The following is a 25,437-nucleotide window of genomic DNA, read 5'->3' as shown; positions in this document are numbered from 1 at the left end:
GCAATCTTTCAAACAAAAATTAGATATTTGTACAGTGAAATATGCAACACTTAAAATTTATACAACTTGGCTGTAATCATTTTATGTCTCAGTGCATTATTTTACCATTCCTCTTCACTGACAATTGGTATCTTAGTGGATATAAGTACTTTTTAGTACTAGGTGTTAGTAAAAACTATCTAAATAATAAAACTCCCCTTTGAAACATAGTAAGACATTGAGACAAATAAAAGGTAGCTATTAGCAGCCACTGTCATATCACTCACTTATCTGACCATCCATTGGCAATATTCTGTGTCTGTGTAGTGACCCTGGAGGCTGCTAAAATAGGAAGTTTCTGGATGAATAAGCTCTCTAATTAAAATTCAAATGACGCAATGTTCAAACTCTGGCCTGGAACTACAGATTACTAGGCATAATACACTAGTTTATCAGGAAAAACAATAAAGTTATTTACCTGACTCTATAGTGGAAAGCAGAAATAGGCACCCTTCCCCTTCCAGAATGTTGACCTATCATTCTAATGATTCATTGTCATTGGTTAGCTAGTGGAGTTTGATAAATGGTTTATTTCAAAACTCCTGTGAGGGGCTCCTGGTTATTTATTTATTTATTCATTAATTAAATGTATGTAACTCTCCATCTCACAAAAATGACTCTGGGAGACATACAACAATATGATAAAAAAAATATATGTAAGAAACAATCAATACAAAAATATAAGCATCAACATTAAAAGATAAATATTATAAAAACAAATATACAAACTCTAGATAAAGAGAGAATAAGAATAGCCAGCTCAGCAATGGAACCATCTAAGTGTGTCTCCAATTCCCTGGGAACCCCAGGCCTGATGACACAACTAAGTTTTGAGGAACTTCTGGAATGTCAAAATTCCAGAGCAATATCATCCTAGAAACATTACCAACTAAAATTTTATGCAACATAGTTGCTACCCTCATTATATAAAACAGATCAATAAACTGCCAAAGTGTCAGAAACAGTACACAAGGGTACTTAATTAATATTGTAAAATATTGCTATAATTTTTGAGAAAAGAATATTAAAATGAATTAATGAATCTTTACAAAACTACAAAAGTTATATAATTAAAATTGCAACTCAATCATGTGAAAGTGCAGAATATGTGACATATTTCTGAGAACATAATTCTTGCAAAATGTGTCTGTCTGTCTATTTATCTATCTATCTATCTTTGAAGGCTATCCACTCAGAATGATTCTGGGTGACATATGGAATCAATACAACAATCAAAACCATAAAAAAAAGGAAAAGGCAGCCAAACAGTCAAACAGAAGAGGGTCAGGACTGTTTGGATCTCTGACAGGAAGCTGCTTTACTGGGCAGGTATCATGACAGAGAAGGCATGTCTCCTACATTTCTTCAGATTACATCACTTAATAAATGGAAACACGCATGCGGACAGTCAGTTCTTACAAAATAGGCAGATGTAGGCAACCACCAACATCTTGAATTGCACTTGTAAACCTACTGATAACCAGATCAGGTAACAGTGTTACATGGGCATAGCATGCCATGGCCATAACTCCTTGTGCCACCATGTTCTAGACTACCTGAAGTTTCCAGATAGTCTTTAAGAGCAGTCCTCTGTTCACTGCATTGCAATAATCCAATCAAGAAATAACTAAGAAATGAGACCATGTGAATAAGCGCAACACACACACCCACACACACCACATATCAGGGTGGATTTGATTTAAATCGAGTTGATTTAAATCACAATTTAAATCATGATTTAAATCACTAGTAAAAAGGCTTGATTTAAATCAACTCGATTTAAATCATAATTTTTAAAGAGCAACTATCATCTCTGCTACTCCTTTGACCCACTGTTCACTCACCAATAGTCCCAGTGTTGCAGAATATACAGCCTCATGCTACATAACTAAGCTCCATTTCATGCTGAATAAACTAAATTATTTATGTATCTTAAATAGAAAACTATCTTACGATAGATTTTTACCCCCAAAGTTTTTTATTAAAATAAATTCGATAAAAATAAAAAAAATCCGATTTAAATAAAAAAATCCAATTTAAATTAAAAAAATCTGATTTTTTTTTTATTTTTTAAAAAAAATCATTGATTTTTATCCACCCTGCCACATACTCTGGATTTAGGTGTAAGTGCAATTGTAGCACAAGAAGGATTTATACAAAGGTCTCTGGGCTGCAGCTGCCATCTGTTCCTCAAGTAGGAGCTGTGAGCTTTTTAATGAATTAATATACAAATGATAAAAAATAAAACTCAAGCTTGCTCATAGCATAGTTGATTTTAAAGTACAAATAAAGCCAGTATAGTGTGATATTCTTTGATTTACTCTTTCTGTCTTGTAACAAACAGAAAGAAGAAACTTCAGGATAATATTCTCAATAGTCTGATTATAGATTAAAGGAGAATTGCTTTCCTGCAATGTGCTAATACACATTATACTTAATACACAACGTAATACACAGACACACACACACAATATTCACATTTTAAGTTTTAATTAATTTTTATATTTTTATACTGTATTTAATTTTATTTTTTTCATCTGTGTACATTGTTCAACAGTAAAATATCTTGTATGTTTTGTCTGCATTAAAATGGCAAATAAATAATAATGCATTTTTGCAATGTGGAAATTCGTAATATTTTGAAAAAAGATGGAATAATAAATAGAAAAGAATTCCACATATAAAAAGATATGTAATGTTAAAGAGTATTAAATGAAGTATGATTTCAAGAAAGAACTAGCATGCAAGAGATTGACATGAGACATAATATGTTTTGCATTTACCAAACTGTATTTTGGAAGATGATCTTTACAGTTATTTTGCTTCCATATTTAAAAAGAATACAGCTTGAAAAATTTGTCTGAAGTAAAACTGTGCAGAAATGGAAGCCAAAACTAATATAGCTTGATGCACTCAGATCAAAATAAGAAACTACAATTCAGAAAAGTTAGTCTTAAAGTGGGAGTAAAATAAGAATTATCCAAGCTTTATGGGAGAACTACAAGCATCCTAAATAGCATTGGATCTGTTCTGCCCCAGCTCCGGATTTCCGAGGATATTGACACACACCAACGGTCCTTATCAAATTTATTAAGTAGCAAGAATAAACAAGACCGGCAAAGGTTGGCAACCAGCCCAGAAAACAAGATATGATAAACCAAAATACTCTGATAATAATATGAGTTGTTTCCAGCAAGAACGCACTAGCTGTATGCGACTTAAATAGGCTAAGAGAGTGGCCAATTATCCTCAAGCCCTACTCTCAAGTAGACTTCCTCCTCCTGAGTAGCCACTCCTGCCTTTTGGCAGCCCCGCATGCTCGAGCATTGAGGAGAGGCTCCTCCACTTCGCTCTCTCCACTTGAAGGAGCCTCTGGAGGTTCTGAAGGCCCTGGCTGAGTCTCTGCCTCTGGCACCACATCCTCTTCAGCCGCCTCGCTGTCCGACGCGAGCGCTGGCTGCGCAGGCTGCTGGCGCAACCCCACACCAGCCTCCTCGTCGTCGGGATCAGCCACAATCCGCGCAGGCCGCTGGCGGGCCACAACAGGATCAGTTAGTAAGTCCTCACAGGCAGAAGATGCCTTAGAATATACACATAAAATATAGAAAAGGGATACTAATGTGAAGTAACATAATCTAACTTCAGGTTCATCTGATGACCTCTGCTAGGTAAAGAACTTGCCAGGGAGCTGAAATTCAAGAGAGGTTTTTGAATTTTAATAATGTCTCCAATGAGACAGTCTCTCAAAAATTAAGTATTTTAATCACAGAGTACAGAATGTGTAACAGCAAGTAATGAGTTAAACAAAAGAGGATGTAGTTAAAAGATAGAGGGAAATAAGCTACATGGAAAGTTATAAATTCCCAAGTAAATAAAGTTCAGTTGTCAAAAACCTTCTATAATTCAGCCTTGTTCCTATTTAATATATTATTTTCATTCATAATATATATTTAGAGCGGAAGAGTGCACTAAGAAAATCAAGTTGTCCATAGACTGAAGGCTTAGATTACATAAACTAAGATATATCATGCTAAGATGTGGAATTAATATAAAGAAATATAAAGAAGTTATAGATGAAGCAAGTGTTCTTGGAAAGTGGAATAAATAAAGTAAATTTAAGTGACAAAAACAATGAGATTTGTTTCCATATGGAAATGGAAGGGAAGGAAAAGTCTTGAATTTTAGTTCATGTCACAAACCATACATTACAGAAGCAATTGCAAACTGGAACAACTAAATTGCCTAAAGAATGGACACCCCCTTTTTTAAGAGCAGATTTTAATATTGCCTTAACTGGTTTATCAGAAAAAAAGTATATGGGATATCAGCACATATCAAATATATCTGATAGATACTATAAAATAACCACAGACTAGAAGAGAATTTTGACTGAAGAGTCCTCATGCGTATGCAAGGAAATGTTTATAAATTATCTATTAAGTACAATTTGATGCAATCAGGGTGGTCTGTTAGCATGTAAATTACTTGTGTGGGTTAAAAATTCTCAAATTTTCAAGAGCCAGAAACATGTGACTTTTATTTTATAACCTTCTATCATTATCATCCTGATCTTACCAATTACTTCTATATCCATATTTTTTTCAAATTGTTTAGAAAATGTTACATTTCCATTTAAACCTGCATTTCAAACTGCAGAAAAATTTCTGCAGGGCTTCAAATTGGGTTTTCCTAAGACCCGAATGGCATAAGACACAGGTAGATCACCACCTACCAGTACTTTGATAATGCATTCTGGGTCCCTTTTTCAAAAGATGACCCAACGAAGTATGCTTCTATTTTTTTTATGCCTTTCCTAGCCATGGGGCCGTTGATCTCGCTACAGTGATCTTGTGAGACCCGGCCACGAATTGGAATGTATAGGTTTTAATGTTTTTTTAAACTTTTGTATGGGATATTGTTCGCATTGTTTTATTCTTTGTTGTTAGCCGCCCAGAGCCCCTTGGGAGTTGGTGGCATAAAAATGTGACAAACAAACAAACAAACAAACAAACAAATAAACAAATAAATAAATAAATAAATAAATAATAAAAGTTGCATTATATAGGTATTTAATGCAGGTTTGTATGCAGGATTTCTTAAAGCCCCACACAACTATAAAGTCTATTAAAACTTTAATTTTCCTTCCAAAATAATTTCAGGCTTAAGAAGCCATACAGTAATAACTAGGATTTGTGTGCAGATTCTAAGATCAAAATAAAACATTAAAACGTTTAAACTAAGCACAAATCATTGAGTGAAATCTATGCAGCCTTTTTTTCTTTATTTCTTCTAAATCTATCTTAGTGGCAATATCAAAAGCAAGCAAACTTTTCTCCCTAGAATTCCACACAAGAGGTGAATAATACAAAGTGTTTATCAATGGGATCAAATAAAATACTAAGTAAACATGTGAGTCTAAAAGATGCACATAAATTTTTAAAATGCCAAACAGATTATGTATTACAAGCTTTTAAAACAAAAGGTGGCTCATCTTTGTAAATGATGAAAAATGTTATTCTTTTATTAGACTTGCACAATGTTTGTGAGATTTAAAAATATAAATCTATTTTCAGTGGAAAATTCAGAACAAAAACTCTGGGATTTTCTCTATTTTAGATTTAGCAGATTTTCCTATAAATCTAAGCAATCACAGCTCATTATATGGCACATTTTTATAAGATTTATAAGAGAGTCTTCACATTCATAAAATATCACTTTTCAAACTGGAATATTGGCCAATGAAGGACCCAACTTGTATTTTCTATCTGCTAAATGGTTGCTGTAGAGTCACTAAAAGAATCTACATGAAATGGATTTGGCACATGCTTTCTTACACCAGACAAAGCTTAATTTGTCATTTGTTGGATAATTGTTTTCTTCTCACCAGGAGATGTTGGGGTCTTTGCAGATCAAAAGTGGAAGAATGCTGCTTCGGAGATAGATGTTCCTGTGGATGAAGAGGATAATTCGGATGTGTACAGTAGCTGTCTGAATGGACGGTGTTCAGTTTAAAATGTTACTGTTCTGTTTGGAGAGTTGAATGATCTGATGCCGTTGTTTTTCAAAATTGAAGACTAACACAAGATTGACAGAAGATGAGCATTGTTTTGAAGAGACTGTGTTTTTTAGTGATGTATTTGCAATGCTAAAGTATGTCTCTTAGCAATCTTACTCTGATGCTCTGTCTTTAGTAAGAAACAACTACAACAGTTGCTAGTGTAGTAAGATTTATTTTGTTCAACAAATCTACTATGCAGAATTTCATGTCTGGTGTTCCATAATATGTTTTAGGTATGTAAAAGTGCCCAACTCAAGAGACAGAAAATCGTATCCTGTGCCAGTCATTCACTTATGCTAATTATACTTTAGAATTTGGAGGATTATTAATGTAGATATTTTCTTAGTGCAAACCATATCATTAAAAATATAGAAAAGCAAGCATTTATCCCAATTTTATTTGTGGAATAATTATGGCTGATATTAATTTTTCCTTACAAAACTTTATCATATTAGTTTTGGAGTTATTTTGCTTAGTCACATAAAAGAACATGGATCATGCCAAGATTTTTCAAAATATGTTAAGATTTGAGGTAATGACAGGAAACTTTGGCAAGTGGCATGAAAATAAATATTTACATTTTCTGACATGAATTAACATGAAACTTCAAATATAAAATGGAAAAATTGATCACAATTAGAAATTTAATCAGAAAGCTTCAAACATTCTTGAATGTTCTTTCAGGAATGAAAATTTACAAAGCAAAAGTAATAAGATGATACCACTCACCAACACATTTTTCAGCTAGTTCTCCTAAAAAATGATTGGACAATTTTGGATTCCAGTCCCTGGTATGAATTTGTAAAATGTGCTTTCTTGCCTAACAGAGAAATAAAGAGATTTTAAGAATTTCATCACAAAACTATATCAAATACATCACATACAAATAGTTCATCAACTTCTCTTTTAATATATTTCCCCTCAAATCATTTAATATAGAAAATTTACTGAACTAAAGAAGTATCATAATAAAGATTGCTATTGGAATGTTTATAGTATCACTAGATAACAAAATTGACCCTAATATATTTTATTCTAAAAGCAGCTAAAGAAATATGCATTATTCTCTTTTAATGCTATATTTATAATATTTATATAGAGAAGTAAATAAATATTATAAATATAGCATTGCCAATCTAATAAATATAACTGTAATGATTCAAAGGAATTTCAATAAACATATGCTAATATAAAAATTGATGTTGTGAACTATGCAGAAATACTTTGGTTGGTAAACAACATGCTCATAATCAATGAGCTTGTTGGACATGACTGTTTTGAATAAGTTCCACACTCATATTGGAATGAAGTGCATTTTACCTGGTTTCAGGCAAAAGCTGACAATTCCACTGGGAATGTGGAAGGGTCTAATATCTTACATTGGGACTGATATGATTTAACTGCCACAATTTTCTACATGTAATAGCATTATCTGAGACTATGAAGTTATCATTTCAAAAATTGGCTTGGAACATAAAAGCACAAGAAAATATAAGACACACAAAGATGGCCTTTTATATGCCTTACCTTTTGATCAGGCAAGCTAAAAAGAAATTCCCTGTCAAAGCGACCTGGTCTCCTGAGTGCTGGATCTATAGAATCAAGTCTGTTTGTAGCACCAATGACAACTATTTCACCTCTGTTGTCCAATCCATCCATGAGTGCAAGTAATGTAGACACAATAGAGCTAAAACATATTTTAACATAATTTTGTTTAGGGCAAAGCATTAATAGATACATGCAGCATTTCAAACTTAACTTTAAACAAACAATACTGAAGTGACAAGTACATATTGCCAAAACGTAAGGTAAAGGTAAAGGTTTCCCGTCCAGTCATGTCCAACCCAAGGGGGAGTGCTCATCTATTTCTTAACCAAGAAAGCTTGCATTGTCCAAAGACACTTCTGTGGTCATGTGGTCAGCATGACTATATGCCGAGAAACACAGAATGATGTTATTTTCCCATCAAAGTGGCACCTATTAATCTACTCGCATTTGCATGCTTTTGAACTGCTAGGTGGGCAGGAGCTGGGGCAAGTAATGATAGCTCACCCCATTGTATGGCACTCAGGTCTCAAACTCCGACTCCAGCTGACAAGCTCATCATCTTTAACCACTGAGCCACCACAGCTCCTTTTGCCGAAAAATAATTAATCCTATTTAGACGTTCATGATTTCATGAATTGGTTCCAGTTTGTGGCCCACTTTTCAATTTCCAAGACACTTAAGTTAGTGTGTTTGCGTGAATTAAAACCAAAATTTTAAAAAAATCTTAAATATCTAAAATCATTAATCAACTTGAAAATCCTGACTAAAATGAAGTCTTACCTTCTTTCTTAAACACGAAAACTATGGGAGCTAAACACAACTCTTAAGGAAGTATTTTTTTAGTCTGGGCGTGATGCAAGTGATAGATCACTTCTATGGGCTAGATAAATGGAATTTTGAAATCAGGCTACATTTTTAGGAGATCTTCTATTTTCAATTTTAGTGTTTGGGCACACTCAGATAGGTGGTCTTAATTAAGATTTAAAGGTTAAAATCTGTATTTTAAATTAAAACTGAAAATAGTCTGCAAATTTCACGCACTTAGTGTCATACAGTAGCTACTAAATGTTGCACTAATTGTGTAAGACAAAGAAGTCTTTCATCATCAGATGCCATCTGATGCCAACTTCACTCTCAGATGCCAACTCAATTGTGGTGTAGAGTTTAAGATTCTAGCTGAGAATCATAGTTACTGTTCTGATCCATTCAATAACCTTAGTCTGAATGTTAATGTTAGACTTACAGAACAGTAAGTCTAAGACAGAGGTAAGAAAGAAAAGCTTCTCTTCCCCTCAATTGTTTCTTCAATGTTTTCATTTAGAATTAACCCGGATAACATAAATATTTTAATTGTGATGCTATTAAAAAGCTAGAATACCATCTAATTATCATGAAGGTTTTCTTTGTTAGATAATAATCTGAAAGGAAAGGAGGAAGTTTGAAAAAGGCCTATCCTTTTCTTGAATTAGTCAGTCTCTCAATCTATCTCCAAGTAGGTAATTTATTTATTTATTTATTTATTTATTTATTTATTTATTTAATTTGTATACCGCCCTTCTCCAACAGGACTCAGGGCAGTGAACAGCTACGGTAAAACATAACATAAAATTTAAAAGCAATTTAAAAAACATTAAATAATTTTGGCTATCCATTTAAAACAATTAATGTTTATTCTCATCTATGTCCTTTTTGTCTCTCTGAGTAAAGTAGCCCTGTTTTCATTGCACATTCAAATGATTCCTTTTTGTATACCAAGAACACACTAAGTTATATTCAGCATCTAAGAAAGGCCAAATGCTACAGTCACTGGATCAATGGAATATGGAAGGCAAAAGGAACTGAGTTAGGCGGAGTAGCACAAGCATTTGATACACTAGATCTCTAATTGTCCCAAAGCTTTTCAAAATGGCAACTGGGCTTTCTTAGGTTTTATTTCTTTGAAAACATTTCTCTTATCATCCAAGAAGCTTCTTCAGTTCTGACTGGTGGGGAATGGAAGAAAACCTCCACTATTTATGCATCCAATGCTACATATACTAGAAGTAATATGCTAACCTCACCTGTGAATTTGGTCTTGTCTACTGGAACGGACTGGGGCCAAGCCATCTATTTCATCAAAAAAGATTATGGATGGCCTCATCAGGTATGCCTGGGGTAAGCAACAAACAAAATTAATTGTAGATATGAAAATAATTTTTATACTTTTAAAACCTACGAGAAAATTTATCTTTAATTGCTGTATTGAATCAGAAACAGTAAGGCCCTTGAGTTCACTCATAATTATAAAGCCAAGAAAATGCATTAACTCTGCCCTGTGTACATACTGCAGATTACCTTTGACAGCTAATAGGTAGGCTTCACAATGCAAAAACCTGGTAGCCTCCACACAAGTAGTGATAGGGTGGATTAAGATTGGGAGTAGCCCCATGCCAAATGTGAAAATAAACTTTAAAAGCTCTGAAAAAAAGAAATTGGGCCATCTTTGTAGAAGCTTATTGAAAAATATTTCTGTGTTTAAAAGCAGTTGATTTTTTGAGTTTTCTGAAAATTTCCTTTGAGCTAAGCTCAGCTCCCAATGACTTTTACTAATGATCTAAAACTCACAGAGCTTTCTTGGCAACCTTACTGAAGTGACTTGCCTCTTCCTACTTCCAGGATATATTTCGACAGACTATCCTACAGCTCTAATCTTTCATAGTGGTCTCTCATACATGTACTAACCAGGCCCATCCCTAGTCAGCTCCACAAGATTATCTATTAGTGGCTAGGGTGTAAACTATGTAAATACCATCTCATCCAATACCAGTTACACAGATACTTTTTTTTTCTGACATTTTCATTTCCAAGAACTTACATGCTTTGAGGAAACTATTTTTATTCTTCAATCAGTACAAAAATATCAAGAGTGTCTTTGAGGAAGTACAAGCAAAAATACAAGAAGCCAGAAGAGTTGAGTAATCAATATCACTTTTTTATCTCTTGAAGCAAAAGGAGCCACTGCATTTTCTACTGATTTGACGACTTATTCCGGTTTCTTTTTTACTAGCAACTTCATTTATTCATCTTTCTGAAACATAAATGTTTTTATGGGCATTTCCTAACAAATGAAAAAATACATTGGCCAAAATCGGCCTGCAAGATCTATTAAGTCTATAGAATTCCAAGTGGAGACTCTTTCCCTTTCTGGAACATTAATCATCTAATGATGGAAGATGAAGCAAAGCAATGGGTCTTCCTCCACCCAAGATATTCAGTGTCAAAGGACTCCATTCTGTGGAGAGGAAATTGTCTCACTCATTAATACAATTAGCCTTTTAAAAAAGGGTAACAGATACTATTTGTCCTTTGGATTAGAGATACGGCAAATTATATTTGCTTAATTTTCAGAATGAAAATCATAACCGGAGGAAACAAAATAGTTCCTTCATGTCTTCTTATGGTTCACGGTTACTCCCAGCAATTGTTTCTATTCTTTGCTGTTATTTCATATTTAATGACCTTTTTCTTCTTCCTATAATGACTCCAGCAAATATTAATACAGGAACTACCATGATCCAAGGTAATGAACTCAGTCTGACAATACAACAACAGGGACTGGAAACAAAATCAGTTTTCATCCAGCTATTCTGAATGGGAAATACTTTTGCTCATTATGGTATAACCTTTGCAAACTTAGAAGGATATATTAGCAATTAGCAAGAATGTTCAAACGGATCCCCTGCTTCATCTGAAGGACTGAATACATAAAATTGTGTACTAACTTGATCAAAGAGGAGTCGAAGCTGCCGTTCAGATTCACCAACCCATTTACTGAGACAGTCTGCTCCCTTCCTCATAAAAAAGGCAACTTTTCTGTCCCCATGAGCGCATTCATTGGCCAGAGCTCTAGCCACCAAGGTTTTACCTGTTCCAGGAGGACCATAAAACAAACAGCCCCTGAAGACAAATGGACAGATACAGAAATCACTATTTCTTTTTCTTCATAAGCAGCCCAGTATTTGCTACCCACATAAGGGACACAAGAGCTCAGTGATCTGTTTTGGATACTCAGTGAAATAAAAGTTATTGCTAATTAAAAACAATGAAAGAGAAAAGTAGAAAATATTTACAAAGAGTGGTTATTATTTTTAATCTATGCTATTTTTTTCTATTTTAATAAAAATGTCATTCACTTTTTTCTAATACGCTGGGCCAATTTATTGTTGCGTATAAGCATAATAAATTAACATGAACATCAGAGATAGGGCATACATGTAAGATCTCTGATGTTGGGTGTCAAGCGGGCAGCTATATAAATCAAACAAATATTCTAAACAAATGCAAATGAATAAAGTTATAACACTAACTTTGTTATAACTAAATAACAATTTCCCAAGCTTCCTGTGTCTCATGCAACCATTAGTTCTGGTAAATAGGGTCAGGTGGAATGAAAACAGTGATGAGCCTTGGGACAAAAATTAGTCTTTATTAGGAAAATCCTATGCTTAGCTGTCTCATATAGCACGTATACAGCATCAAACTTTTACAGTAAGGAATTTTGCCAAGTCTTAGTTTCTCTGGAGGATCTCCATGACTATTTCCATTTTTATTGGCATCCATTCATCTTTAAAAATTCAATAGCTCCTTTCATAAGTCGAAGAACCCACAATGCTATTCTGCTTCTGTGTTACATTTAAAAATCAAGCTGCTTTTTTTATGGTCTTGTGAAACATATCAAGAAATCAAATCTAAATTCTGCATTCCTAAATTACATAGATATGAACATAAGTCAGTGAGATCTTACACATATCTGAAGACTTGACATACTTAGGAAGCCTTTTAAAAATTCTAGTTTTCCAACCATTATTGAAATCAAAAGTTTCATTTTAAAAGATAATTCTGAATAAACAAACTCAATTGCATATTTTTTGTACAGGATGGATCAATATTGATTGATTCCACATTTTACAATATTACTGAACTATTTCACTTTGTTAGTGGAGAATGGTCTGTCTGACAGCTCTATTTTCTTTAGCTTTCTCACACTTCTAGATTGACAACTTTAAGAGAAATTATACAACACAAAATTGTTAAAAATGTAAAATAACTTTTCTGCAAGAATTTTTTTTAAAGCAAGTTATTTCATCAAATGTCACACAAATGTATTTGACCTAGCCTATTATCGTCTCTCAGCAAACTTCAATTCCAGCAACTTTCTCACAACTATTCCATTTTTCCAGAGATTTGGAGGCATATTAATGGGGGAGAGAATCTGATCTAGGAATGGCTTTTTTCCTGCTTAAGTCAAATGGCTGAACCCAAGTGTAGCCAGCAAAACCTGGAGGGTCCCCCCTTCAAATAATTTGTCCCATATTGTATCTTTTAATCTGACAAATAATAGGATTTTAAAATAATGAAATATAGGAAATAATCATGTTGGCCCATGTGGTTTATTTTAATTAAATTAAATTAATTCACTTGTGTCCACTTCTTTATTAAGCTATTCTTTAAAATAACCCTAAATCCAACAAAGTTTGTGTATTCTGGTAAATTAATTCAAATGTAAATATGAACAAAGCCTACCTTGGTGGCTGAATTTTGAATTTTTCAAATATTTCAGGATACAGAAGAGGAAATATAACCATTTCTTTAAGTGCATGAATATGATTGCTCAACCCACCTATACTATCAAAACGGACCTAAAAGGAAGATAAAAAGCAATAAAAGAAATTAACATTTGGAAATTTAACTTATCATTTGCCCCGTTTACGTGGAAAAGCCATCAGTGTATTTCAAAATGTCAGTAATAAAAACATTATCCAAAATGGTCTACTTTTAATCTGGTGTAAGTAAAGTAGCTATAAACATTTAATTCTTTAAGATTGAATTTTACAAAGCAGCTTAAAGATTTTCCTTTTAGCACAGTCAATTCTAAACAAAGAAAAAAAGCACACCGATTTGTCAAGAGTCATTGGATCCACGTCAGCCAAGCTTGCTCCAACTTTCACTCGTTCACGTAAGATTCCACTAGCCAAATCTTCTGCTATGAAATTCATTGGCAGACACCTATGGCATATTAAAAAAAATCCATAAATTACATGCTGAAAAAAGATGCATGCATGCATAGAATGGAACTGTGACTTTTCAGGTACAATATTTCATCTTGTCCCAAAAATAGAATGAGAATGTTAATCATTAGAGAAAAAAAATATATTTTTCATGAAGACATAATGGATAAATAATCCCACTGCCACCCCACCCCAACCCCAAAAGTAAAAAAAATTCTAATAATACATCGAAATAAAATTGGGCTGCATCTGAAATTACTTTCGGTGGAATTTTGCTAACAATGGAGGAAGGAAGGAGGCACTACATTTTAGAAACAGTAGGGATGGGCCCAGTCTATAGCTCATGTAAAGTCCCTGGCTGCCCTTGTTCAGATTTCTTATTCTTCGTATTCTTCTTCATTAAGACTTCAGGCGCTTGTTAGCAATCTCGCACAAAGAAAAAAAACAAACCCAAAGGTAAAAATTTTAGTCCACACATTCTGATAACATCAGTACACCAGTGGCTCTGCCCCGTCTTACTTTCAGAAGACTACAAAGACAATATTCAGCCCCCAGTCTAAAAATGTTGCCATTCTTTTCTTTACGACTCCATTTGCCCTGAAAAGTTGTCAAATGGGTGCATGATTCTGTAGAATAACATTGGAGACATTCTGAGCCATGATGATAAGAAAGATGTTCTACTCTGTTCTGGCATAGAAGGTACCAATTAAAACTAAAGAAGAACAATAATCAAGAAAAACAATGCCTCACTCCTAACCTCCAATAGAAATGCGAATTTGTTTTCACAGATGGGCAGGTCTGAAGAAATCCCATGATATAAAACCATGTTTTACATGTATAATTTCTATGACTAGAAGAGAATATTTGTAGCTTAGAATTGAACTGTGGGGTCCTTGGTGTTCTCTGAGTGTAGTTGTTTTATTGCAGACATTTCATTAACAAGCTGGATAACATTATCAATGAGCACTGATGATGTTTCCTAATTTGGTAATGAAACATCTACAAGAAAACAACCAAGCTCAGAGAACACCAAGGGCCATACATAACATGTATGACCATGCCTCATAACAGCACCCTTAATTAGAATAAAACAATTTCCACATGGCTGGCAAATTTCATCAGGCCAAGCACATGAAACCAAGCCATTTTTTCCCTTAGCTGAATGACAACAAAGAAATTGTTACCGGTTTCTCGCTCTTGCCATGCTTTTAGATTTTCTTCTTTCAAAACGTTCTTCATCTGAAGAGGTTGTATCACTACTATGAATGGCATGTTTCTTTCTCCTGTGGAAGCAATGGAACATTTAACTGAAGATCGGCGTGCACTGAATTGTGCTTAGTGAATGCTAACAAATAAATAATTAAAACAGATTTAAAGTTGCAATGTCTTTTAATGCTTCTCTTGTTTTCATCACTTGAGTTGGTTCAGATGCCACAATACACTGATATGTCAGAGAAGCAACAAGACACAGCAATCCCTGGTCTTCCCATATACACACAAACACTGTTGTTCCAATGTAAGAGGAGAAATTGTGGTTTAATTTTGACTACAAAAGAGGATCAACATTTCAAGTTTTTTTTTAAGACAGAGATTAAGCCACAATTTCTAAATTGAAATATAATGGAAGAAAGAAACCCTGAAATTAACACAGAGGTAATACAGTAGGTCATTCTCTATTAGGCACAGAACAAGAATCACCCCATTCATTCCTCATCAAACTTTACTGCAAAATTTAATTTACCAGCCCATCATTACCTCTGAACTAAGTCTGTTTTCAAAAAAGCTGAAAACAATTTTATACATACACAAAATGTAAGAAACTGACAAAAACAAAAACAAAATGACAAAACTATTCAAAGATAGTTCAGTAAAATTTCTGGCAGGAATGGCTTCCAGCATACCAAACTATGATAATGGTTTAGAGAGGTAATTTGCAAAGTATTCCTCTGCATTGTGTTATGCTGTCTTTCTCTTTTATTTTATAGCTGTAACAGAGGAAGAATGCATTGGCTTAGCTTTTGTATTTTTTACCCAGCCAATTCTTCCAGAAATTATTCCTGAAATTCCAACATGATAGCATAAAGGTAGTAGAAAATATCCTAATATATTATTTACCTGATATGGCTTCTTCTTGCAGGAGATCTATGAATGTCAAATAATGTGTTTTCCCTTTTCTTTTGGTGAGCTGGAACTAGATAAGATAATCAACTTTGACATTTAAATGTTTTTACAGAACTGTATAAAAATCTAGTTCCTTGCTGTAAGGTAGAGGGGTCAAACTCAAGGCCTGGGGGACGGAACCAGTCCACAGGGTCCCGAGATCTGGCCCGTAGGACCGCTCTGTAAACAGCGAAGGTCTGGCCCGTGGTGCCTCTGCCAATGAAAACAGAGCTTGGAAGGGCTACATGTGGTCCTCCTGAATTCCGTTTTTACTGGCAGCGGGTTGTAGGAGGTCATCACAGCTGAAAATGGAGCTCGGGAGCCCGTTTTCTCTGGCAGAGTGCTCGGGCCACCACAGGTGCCCCCAACATGAGTGACATTGAGCTGGCCATGCCCACTCCGGCCCCCCGAGGTCAAACAGAACCCTGATGCGGCCCTCAATGAAATAGAGTTTGACACCCCTGCTGTAAGGCATCTTACAGCAATCAGAAATGTTTGCAAATAACATATATTTCTTCATCCTCTCTTCTCCAAATTTCTTTTTTAATTCTGTTTTTATGTAAGATACTCCTTACATTAAATACTCCTACTCACAGTTGTATTTTAATGAAGCATATTAAATTCTTGTTTTAGAACACTTTTGACTAAACATTGTAGCATAATAAAGATAAAAGCTTTAAGACAGCAAACTCTGTATTGCTGACTTATAAAAGAATTCTCATTGAAATACAGTCATGTGCAATTCTGTCTTTCACTATGGCCTAGTACAATGATTTAACATTACCCACATAAACAGAAAGGTAAAAAAAGCCAGGTTCAAATACTTCCCAACTCTCCTCTCCAACACGATCAACAAAAGAAATACAAACCAAAATTTGGCTAGTTTAAGAGTTTGCATGTAATAATCAGCTATATTAAACGAATTCTGTACTGTTAAACAAAGTACCAAAATAATCACAGAGCTTAATTTATCAGAAATAATTCTAGGAAAGCACAAAATAGCAAAGCAGAAATCTGTTAAATAGAAACTATTTATTGTTTATGAAAAACATAGGGAAATGGGGGAATGGGTAAGCATTGTGTCTTGCATGAATTTATACTAAACACTTTGCATGCAATTCCCCAAAACATGTTCTGAGTGAGTTGCCTAGTGAGGTGACAGAGATCTTAGAGGCATTTCTAATTTTATCAAGTCTAACAAGTAGAGGGGAGAATTATTCATTTATTTACTACATTTATATCCTGCCACAATCAGAACTGAAGTGGTGCAGTGGTTAGCCTGCAATACTGAAGGCTACTTCAGCTGACTGCTAGCTGCAGTTCAGCAGTTCAAATCTCACTAGCTCAAGGTTGACTCAGCCTTTCATTCTTCTGAGGTGGGTAAAATGAGGACCCAGATTGTTGGGGGCAATATGCTGACTCTGTAAACCGCTTACAGAGGGTTGTAAAAGCACTATGAAGCGGTATATAAGTCTAAGAGCTATTGCTACCAAACAACTCTTGGTGGTCACATAAACACAACCACAAACAGGACTGTACCTACTTTTTTCACTAAGTAAATCAAAGAAAGAAAAATACAGGACAAATAAGATGATACCATAAGTATCTCTTCAAAACAGTAACAGCCCAAATACTATATGTTCAACTGCAAAAAAAAAAAAAAAAAAAACACTTAGAGAAGTAATAAATGTTGTTTATTTTTTTCCTACACGCTTTAGGAGCCTGAGTGGCGCAGCAGACTAATGCTACTGTTAAAGGTAGTATTTAGCTTCCAGCTGCCTGCAATTACTGCGAGTTCAATTCTCACCAGGCTCAAGGTTGACTCAGCCTTCCATCCTTTCTAAGGTAGGTAAAATGAGGACCCGGTTTGTGGGGGCAATAAGCTGACTTCGTATAAAATATACAAAAGTATGAAGGCTATTGCTTAACGCCTTGTAAGCCGCCCTGAGTCTCCAGAGAAGGGCGGCATATAAATCAAAATAAAAATAAAATTAAAAAAAATTACAGAGAGTAGCAGATAATGATTCTTCAGCCATTTTATCCTATTTAATTTTAACAGTAAATAAATTAAATTTAGAGGAACGATATTTTGCTGAACTTTATTATGAAGTTGATCCATGATCCATTTAGTTCTAATTTAATGCTGTAACAAGGGTAAGATATTGCTGAACCAAGTTATTTCCGTTACATAATTTTTAAAAATCTTACCTATAGGAGGCGCTTGATATCTATCTACTGTTTTTCTTTGTCTGAGATTATATGGACGATCATTTTCTTCTCCTTCTGCCTCCTCTGCTTCAATATCCCCATCTTCTTCTTGAGATTCTAGAAAAATCCCCATTAAATATTTATAAAAGTGCACTAAAGTAACTTGATAATATCTATTAAAGAGCACCTGTTACTTTACAGGTGAAATATATTTTATAAAATGCAACACTGATTTGATAGTTTACAATATTCCAGAATGAACTTTATAATATATAGATAATTTTAATATTTTTAAAAACACTTCTTGAAATATTATAAGGTATCTATGAACTTTGAACACATGAGAAAGCTGTTATAATTTCAAGATCAAAACTATAAATTGACAAGAAAGGCCAAACAGCAAAGATATTTTCAAATCAGAGTCCTGAACAATTCATTCAAAAGCACCATGAATGTCTGAGGAAAAAAACAGCACTGATTAGCATTTATCAAGCCATGAAGGAATTACCAAGGCCTGAATCCATAACTGAAGAAGACCTGTCCGTTGGTATCCAACATTTAAGTGTATAGTTTGATTAATAAGTTTTTCTAGACTATTAAGAACTCAAATAACTTGTGTTGTTTTTCAACGTAATAGTATTTCACTTGTATTTATCGAAGTAGCTGTCAAATTACTATCACCATTACCTTCTTCTTCACCTTCTGTAGAAACCTCGTGGTGGTTCTGGATTCCATAGCTATTTCTCCTTAATGATTTCCTCCTCCTTTTCACTCTTGAGTACATATCCATGTTTTCCTAAAATAAAAACCTCAAGAATGATCTGCATCGCTAACAGCTAAATATACATGTAGCTTCCAACTATATAGTTAATCAAACTCTGACAGTCATAACAAGTATTTTAATAAGAGAGAATCTGCATGTATGCAAGACAGAGAGATGCTAAAATCACAGGCTAAACAAATGTAAGTATCTTTATTGGAAATTCCGATCAGAGTACTGAGTGTTCTATCTTAGGAACTATAAAAGAATTCATGGGAGAGTTCAGAAAATAATTCAGTTATTGTATCTATTCGGCACATAGAAATATTTGATTTTATAAGAATGGAGCATCTGTTCTTGAATAAGCTCCCACATCTGGAGACAAGGGAGGCACAATCAGCACTGTAGAACTCACAGCAGCAAGGCACTCTCTGACTAGCTGGTTACAATTCTCTGGCCTTGCCACTATGTGGCAATGTGAGGCACAGGTTGTTGCTGCCCCAAGAGCTGGAATCTACAGAAATGAGCCAGAGACTCAAGAATTCTACCACTCAGAGCCACAGCTTCCCAGCAGCCAATAAGGTAGCTGGGAAGGGCGGGGCTGTTGCAAGCTGGCCAGCTCATAGAAGGGAAAGCCTTGTTGCCTCATCAGCTAGCTTCCATTTATCCACTCATTCACCACAGCCTGTTAATAGTTGTGCAAGCCTCCAAAGTTGCAACAGAGAGGACAGAGGAATTGTTTTTCCTGTTCCTGTGACTTGATTTTGGATATCAGTTGCTACTATTTAAAGGAACCTAGGGAGTCAAAAGCCCTGAATGCCAACCAGTAAAACATATATATGTAGATGGGACTGTTTCACATTAATCATACTGTCTTACAGATGGTTGACTACCCTATAATCCACCACAAACCATGTCACTTCTTGTGAGTTATTGTATTTTTTATGAGATAGTACAGTGTTGACACCTCTTTTTTCCATAGCCAGCTGCATTGTTTTTTCTTTCCCTTCTGTTCCTGTTATAAGGATTGAAAACTGTATACAGAATATTCAAAATTCATTTGATCCATTTTTATTAACAAGTGCTCTCGATGCTAGGCTATAACGTACTCGAGGCTTAAACAAAATGTAAGGAAAAAAAGATGAGCAGAGAATTAAACTTACAAATTCAGTATCTGTCCACATACGCAACCGTTCCACTTCACCTGATCTCCTGTTCCGTCGGATGTTAATATTGTCCATTTCCTGAAGAACAGCTTCAGCAGTACTAACAAGAAAAATTGTAGTAATTTATTTATATTCTTTATATTTTTATAAATAACTCAACACATGCAATACTCCCACCTCCCCCTATTTTTCCCATAACAATAACTCTATGAGATAACTTGTTCTGAGAGAGAGTGACTGGCCCAAAATCAAATATGTAACAACTGCCTTGTGATATTGTTAAGTAAATACAATAAGCTGGATCATAATTAAATATGGTTAAAATTAAATAAGATCCTTATATGATTTTGGTCCAGTAAAAATAAATCTGCTAGTAGAAACACAAAAAAGTGATTTTTGCGTTACAACATTCCTACACCCTTTTTAGAAGGAATCCTCAGTGCCCATGAAAGTTTTTACTGAATACAAGGGGCTACATTTAAGGAAATGAACATTATTACTCTCTTCCAGTGTGAGCAAATTCATATTTTATCCATGATTTACAGATATAGTTCAGAGGCAAAAATCAAATTAGAAAAATATGAGTCCAAAGTTTATTCCAATATTCTCTATAATTCCTGAACAAACTCAACTATTAAAATTCTGGTTCACATCGTTTATTGCAGGGATAGGGGTTTCCCTTTCTTGCTGAGCCTCATTTTGTTAATGTAAAGTTTTGCCTCTAAGATGGTGTGACCATAAAGTGGATAGGCTGAAAAATGTCTGATCCATTTCTTTTCTATTTCCTAGGATACAGATTACATAAAATAAGTACAATAAAGTTCTCAGAGATTGAAATCGGCTAGCTGAGTAAATTAAATATTTACTCTACATTGTTTGGAAGCTGAATATTCAACCTAGGGGACATCTTTTTAAATGTATAAATAAAATGTTTCTCATGGACTGAAATATAACACAAACATAATTTTAACAATATCATGAAATTTTACACTATTATTATTGCACTATTCCAACATACCTGTTTACCAATTGGTCAAACAGTAAACTCTGATTGAGACTTTCAAATCTGTTTTTTCTAGATCGACAACTTTTTCTAATTTCTCTGCCTCCATTTATACAGGCATGGTCACCATCTCCCTTTTTTTCTCCTCGAAGAGAACAGCTTTTGAGAGCTGCAAATTTCAAGTTATAATATTAATATTGAGAAATAATAAGTATTTAGGATGTGTATAACAAGGTGCATGGACTGTTGCAAATGTGGAACAGTTGGGTTTATATAGTTCTTGTTGTTTTAATGGTATTTACATGAGTGAGCTACCCAGAGTCTTATGATTTGAAAGGTAAAATAATTGTGTAAAATATTTACACACAGAGACATACATAGTCATATTATTTTATCCACAATAAATATTTCAATTTTAATGATAACTGTATATTACTCTGCAGCCTTCATGCCAAATTTGCTTTGAGGGATTTGGGGTGCAGTCTAAGTAGAATTAGACTAAGTAGAATGGAGCCAGGAGTAAGAAAATGGGAAATAAATGAGGCCAGTTTAACAAGTGGGTACTTGGTCATGGAACAAAGAATGTAGCTTTTTCTTTTTTTACTTTTTGCACTGAAAAGAGTAATATAGCATATTGAAAAGTTAGGGAGACAGAACATTAAAAATATAAAAATGTTAAGGATCAGAATAAGCAATTTAACTATGAAGTACTTACATAAACTACGACCATTTGGTAGAGTAGCACCAGATTGAGAAGTTAACCTAAGAACAATTTAATTTGGAAAATTAGTTTGTTGTATTAAAATTACAATTCACATAATATTGATATTATTTCTATTCTCAAGTGTTACATATTGGACATAAACTGCTATAATTTCAACTCTACAAGTGATATGAAAACTATTTATATCCCATCTGTATATTTTAAAACAGTTAAATAATTTTTATGCTGCTTCTACAAATGAGGAGCAAAGTTAATAATTCATTGAAAGCAGGAAAGTGATTTTTTTCATTACAGATGTCCACACAGGAGACTACTTTCAAATGATTGACAAAACCAAGACAAAAAATGTAATTTATTTTACTTTTGAGTTGAATTATGCAGTCAATTTAGTGATAATTTTTAGAATATCTCTAGAACCATATCTGCTTCCAGAAACTTTGCACAGCTTGGAGAACTCAAGTTCTCTACCTCTGGTCTAAAGTCATCAATGAGAAAGCCTGGTATCAGTCTTTAAATCTGGTATTCATTTAATGAAGTTTAGCATTCCTAATTTTTTTACCATTCTGGAAAGCATTCAAATAAGATATAGGCTATTCAGTGCATTCCCTTGAAATAATGATTTGTATTGATCTATGATCATGCTTCAAACAATGTCAAGCTACTCAATACAACATTTTTAATTTGTATGCTAATGTGATAAATGCTTTCAAATGCAAACATTTGAAAAGAAAATATCTGTTGTAAAAGAAAACTTTAATTAGTTTACATTGATCAGTTTATATGTTCCAGTGCTATAATGTAGTCTATATTTTTTCTTTGAAAAGAAAGCAAAATACTTTCAAGCTGAAATAGGGTCCTACCTCATAGTCACAATACAAAATAGAAAGTAACGTGTTTAATTCTTAGCATCATCAAAAGCAGCTCAATTTATTTTCCTTAGTTTGAACGGTAATTATAGCAAAGGTTACATAAAATGATAGGGATCAAAAAACATTTAGAGTTCCAAACTGTAGTTTGAGTATTCCCAGGTTAATGAAACCATTCTTATGCTAGAATTTTGTCCTAAGCCTGTGCAAATAGACAACCTATTGTGAATTTACCTACGATTCAATCTAATAACCTACTATAATGGTTCTAAGACAAAAAAATAGAGTAAAGAGATTTATTTTGATTTTGTACTGTTTCCTATTGTGGAATGTTCAACATCTTTCAAATTTTCAAACTTTCAAATTAAGCAAACACAACAGTTGTGAGATGAAAGAAGCAGTTGGAAGGCGAATATAAAGGTTGTTAAGCAAACACTGGGGTCGTTAAGTGAACCCACTGTTTGCTACGGAGTGTTTTTCCCCAGAAACAGAAGTAAATGTTGGCTTCCGGAAAAAAGTTGTAATCACAGATACATGACTGTGGAGTGCTGCAAAGAGTTGTAAATCAAGGCCAGTTGCCAAGCGCCCAAAATGTGGTCATGTGACTCTGTGTGTGTGTGTGTGCACATGATGTCAGAACTTAAAAAACAGGTGATAAGCAGCTTTTCATGAGTCTGCCATAATTTTGGTCATTAAGCAACTCAACATAATTTGTGGACTTCCTGTACCCTCTTCCCAGTTTATCCTCCATGCCAATACTACAGATGAATGCTAGTTTTAAACTGATGTTGCCATTATAAGTATTACTGCAATCAAAACAGAAGAGAAAGAGAAGTGAATGTGTCATCTTTGAGTATTCTTGCCACAGAAATCAGGAAGCGCGCACACACACACACACACACACACAAAATGTGCCTCTTCAAAAATATACAGTATATAAACAAATTTTGAAAAATTCAGGATTTAGAGCTCACCATAGAAATAAGAGTTCTTAATTTTTGCTTTCCAGAGACCAGGTATTAATTGTATTTCTAAATGTATACTTGTAGAATTCTTGCCTAAAACATATGAATGCTGGCTTTTAAAAAAAGGAGGGGGGGAGTTAGATTTTCTCATGTTTCTCTCTTGGGGGGAGTGTATACATCACCACCACCATCATTATTCCAAACTGGTTCTCTCAGCAATAGAACAACAAAATAGAAGGATATTTAGATATTGGCTCTAATTAGCATAAATAATATGGAAATTATTTATCAAGATTAATAATATTTACCAGTGCCATTTTTAAAAACATCTATGAGCCTTTTACTTCTGATTTCACACAATTCATGTTTAAATGTTCATAGATAATGGAAAGTCCATTAGGCATGATGGTCCTCTTGAAATGGACATTGTCTCATTTCAGCTTTTAAAGTGGGGAATCAGAAATATTAGCATTCATTTGTGCAGTTCCAGATACCTAATACAATAATTTTAACAATTTATCAACTCTATACTTTGTTTTATTTTTGTTTAAAGTAACATTTGTTCTCTTTCCTGCAGAACAAGTAACACATGCTGAAAAGAACCATAAATAATATGTGGTCAATTCAACTCCAAAGCCTAATTTGTGTGTGTTAAATGGGTTAAACTATGTAATTGCTAGGGAGCAATCTCACAGGTCAAATTTGGAGTTAACAGCAAAAAAAAGCTATTAATTTGTAGCAGAAACAAACATGGCTAATACTTTCTATTGCTGAAGAAAACATGGAACTAGTTAAACTTATTAACATAATACTATATGCATGGAACAGACAAAACTGTACTGTGATCACAAGGAATTCCAGATGTCTTAATGTAAGCAACAGATGGAGTTGCTCTTTTTCTTTCCCATAAACAAAATTTGTCATCTGAAATAAAGTTGGGGGGGGGGAAGGGAGGAAGCGGGAACAAGCTGTACCTCATGCACTTATGCATGAAGTCAGAATCTCTGGCTAAAATCAGTTACTAATGATGAAATTACACATGATGAGAAAGATGGGATGGGAGTGTAGCATCCCAAATTTAGTTTTCCCTTTCTGTGCAGCATACAATAGATTTTAGTACATAGTCTGGAACAGAACCCGATATAAGGAGGCTATTTTAAGTAGCAGAAACATTTCTTTAAAGGGAGTAAAGATTTTGCCTTAATCAATAATTTAAGCTGTTTAAGAAAATGATCAAAATTGTATACATGTAAGTACACACAGACATGTGCATACACACACAGGTTTTTAAAATATTTAATATGCTTACCGGGACTGACCAGTTGAGACACTCCATTCCTCTCGCTGTCCAGTACTGCGAGATTTTGATTTGTCTTTGCATACAGAATCAGCATGTTTCAAGGTACGTTTGGCTGGAGGAGATATGTGACTATCACTCAAACTACCATCACTACCATCATCTCTCTAGAGAAGAAAAAAAAAAAGCAAACAGTTAGTAGTAGTCTAATTCATGACATTGTTCAAGATAAATATTCTCCAATTCAGGAGGAGGGGGGAGGAACTGATTCTTATTCAGATAATAGCAATCATCCTCACCTGAAAACTGTAAATCTAATTCTAGGAAGAAGGTATGAGAGATATTGAGGAATTTGCTATATCTTTTTCTGGGGATTAAATCAAATTTGAGCTTATTTGTCTGTTTTGTATTTACATCTCACAACGATCAAATGCATCTCTTAATGATTTACAAGATATATAGAAAATTACTGAAACATCAACAGTAGCCTAATTTTAAAATGTCTACTATCAATAAAACATAATGGACTCATATGTTGAATCAATATAGGCATTAATAGCTAATTCTGCATTTTAAATGCACTACAGAATTTTCTT

At 34.1% G+C, this 25,437-nt stretch overlaps 1 protein-coding gene across 4 annotated transcripts in view; it reads right to left on the bottom strand.

The window, feature by feature from the left end:
- The window catches only part of ATAD2B (ATPase family AAA domain containing 2B), a 73,882-nt gene that overhangs the window by 37,473 nt on the left and 10,972 nt on the right, over window positions 1-25,437 (bottom strand). For 2 of the 4 annotated variants that reach the window (XM_034432198.3, XM_034432199.3), the window contains exons 2-15: window positions 24,854-25,008; window positions 21,705-21,751; window positions 21,005-21,158; window positions 19,984-20,086; window positions 18,748-18,856; window positions 18,061-18,177; window positions 15,808-15,883; window positions 14,877-14,975; window positions 13,579-13,690; window positions 13,208-13,323; window positions 11,407-11,581; window positions 9,706-9,794; window positions 7,625-7,784; window positions 6,827-6,917 (exon numbers count right to left, since the gene is read on the bottom strand). In XM_034432198.3, coding sequence (XP_034288089.1) covers window positions 6,827-6,917; window positions 7,625-7,784; window positions 9,706-9,794; window positions 11,407-11,581; window positions 13,208-13,323; window positions 13,579-13,690; window positions 14,877-14,975; window positions 15,808-15,883; window positions 18,061-18,177; window positions 18,748-18,856; window positions 19,984-20,086; window positions 21,005-21,158; window positions 21,705-21,751; window positions 24,854-25,008 — 1,603 coding nt within the window. Of the gene's footprint in view, window positions 1-6,826; window positions 6,918-7,624; window positions 7,785-9,705; window positions 9,795-11,406; window positions 11,582-13,207; window positions 13,324-13,578; window positions 13,691-14,876; window positions 14,976-15,807; window positions 15,884-18,060; window positions 18,178-18,747; window positions 18,857-19,235; window positions 19,374-19,983; window positions 20,087-21,004; window positions 21,159-21,704; window positions 21,752-24,853; window positions 25,009-25,437 lie in introns of those variants that run through there. The other 2 variants (XM_034432200.3, XM_087882336.1) reach the window with 1 other exon arrangement.

Source organism: Pantherophis guttatus, chromosome 1, assembly GCF_059756535.1.
Source record: "Pantherophis guttatus breed Tessera chromosome 1, ASM5975653v1, whole genome shotgun sequence".
Taxonomy (NCBI): Eukaryota; Metazoa; Chordata; class Lepidosauria; order Squamata; family Colubridae; genus Pantherophis; species Pantherophis guttatus.
This window is presented reverse-complemented; position numbering and strand designations above follow the sequence as displayed.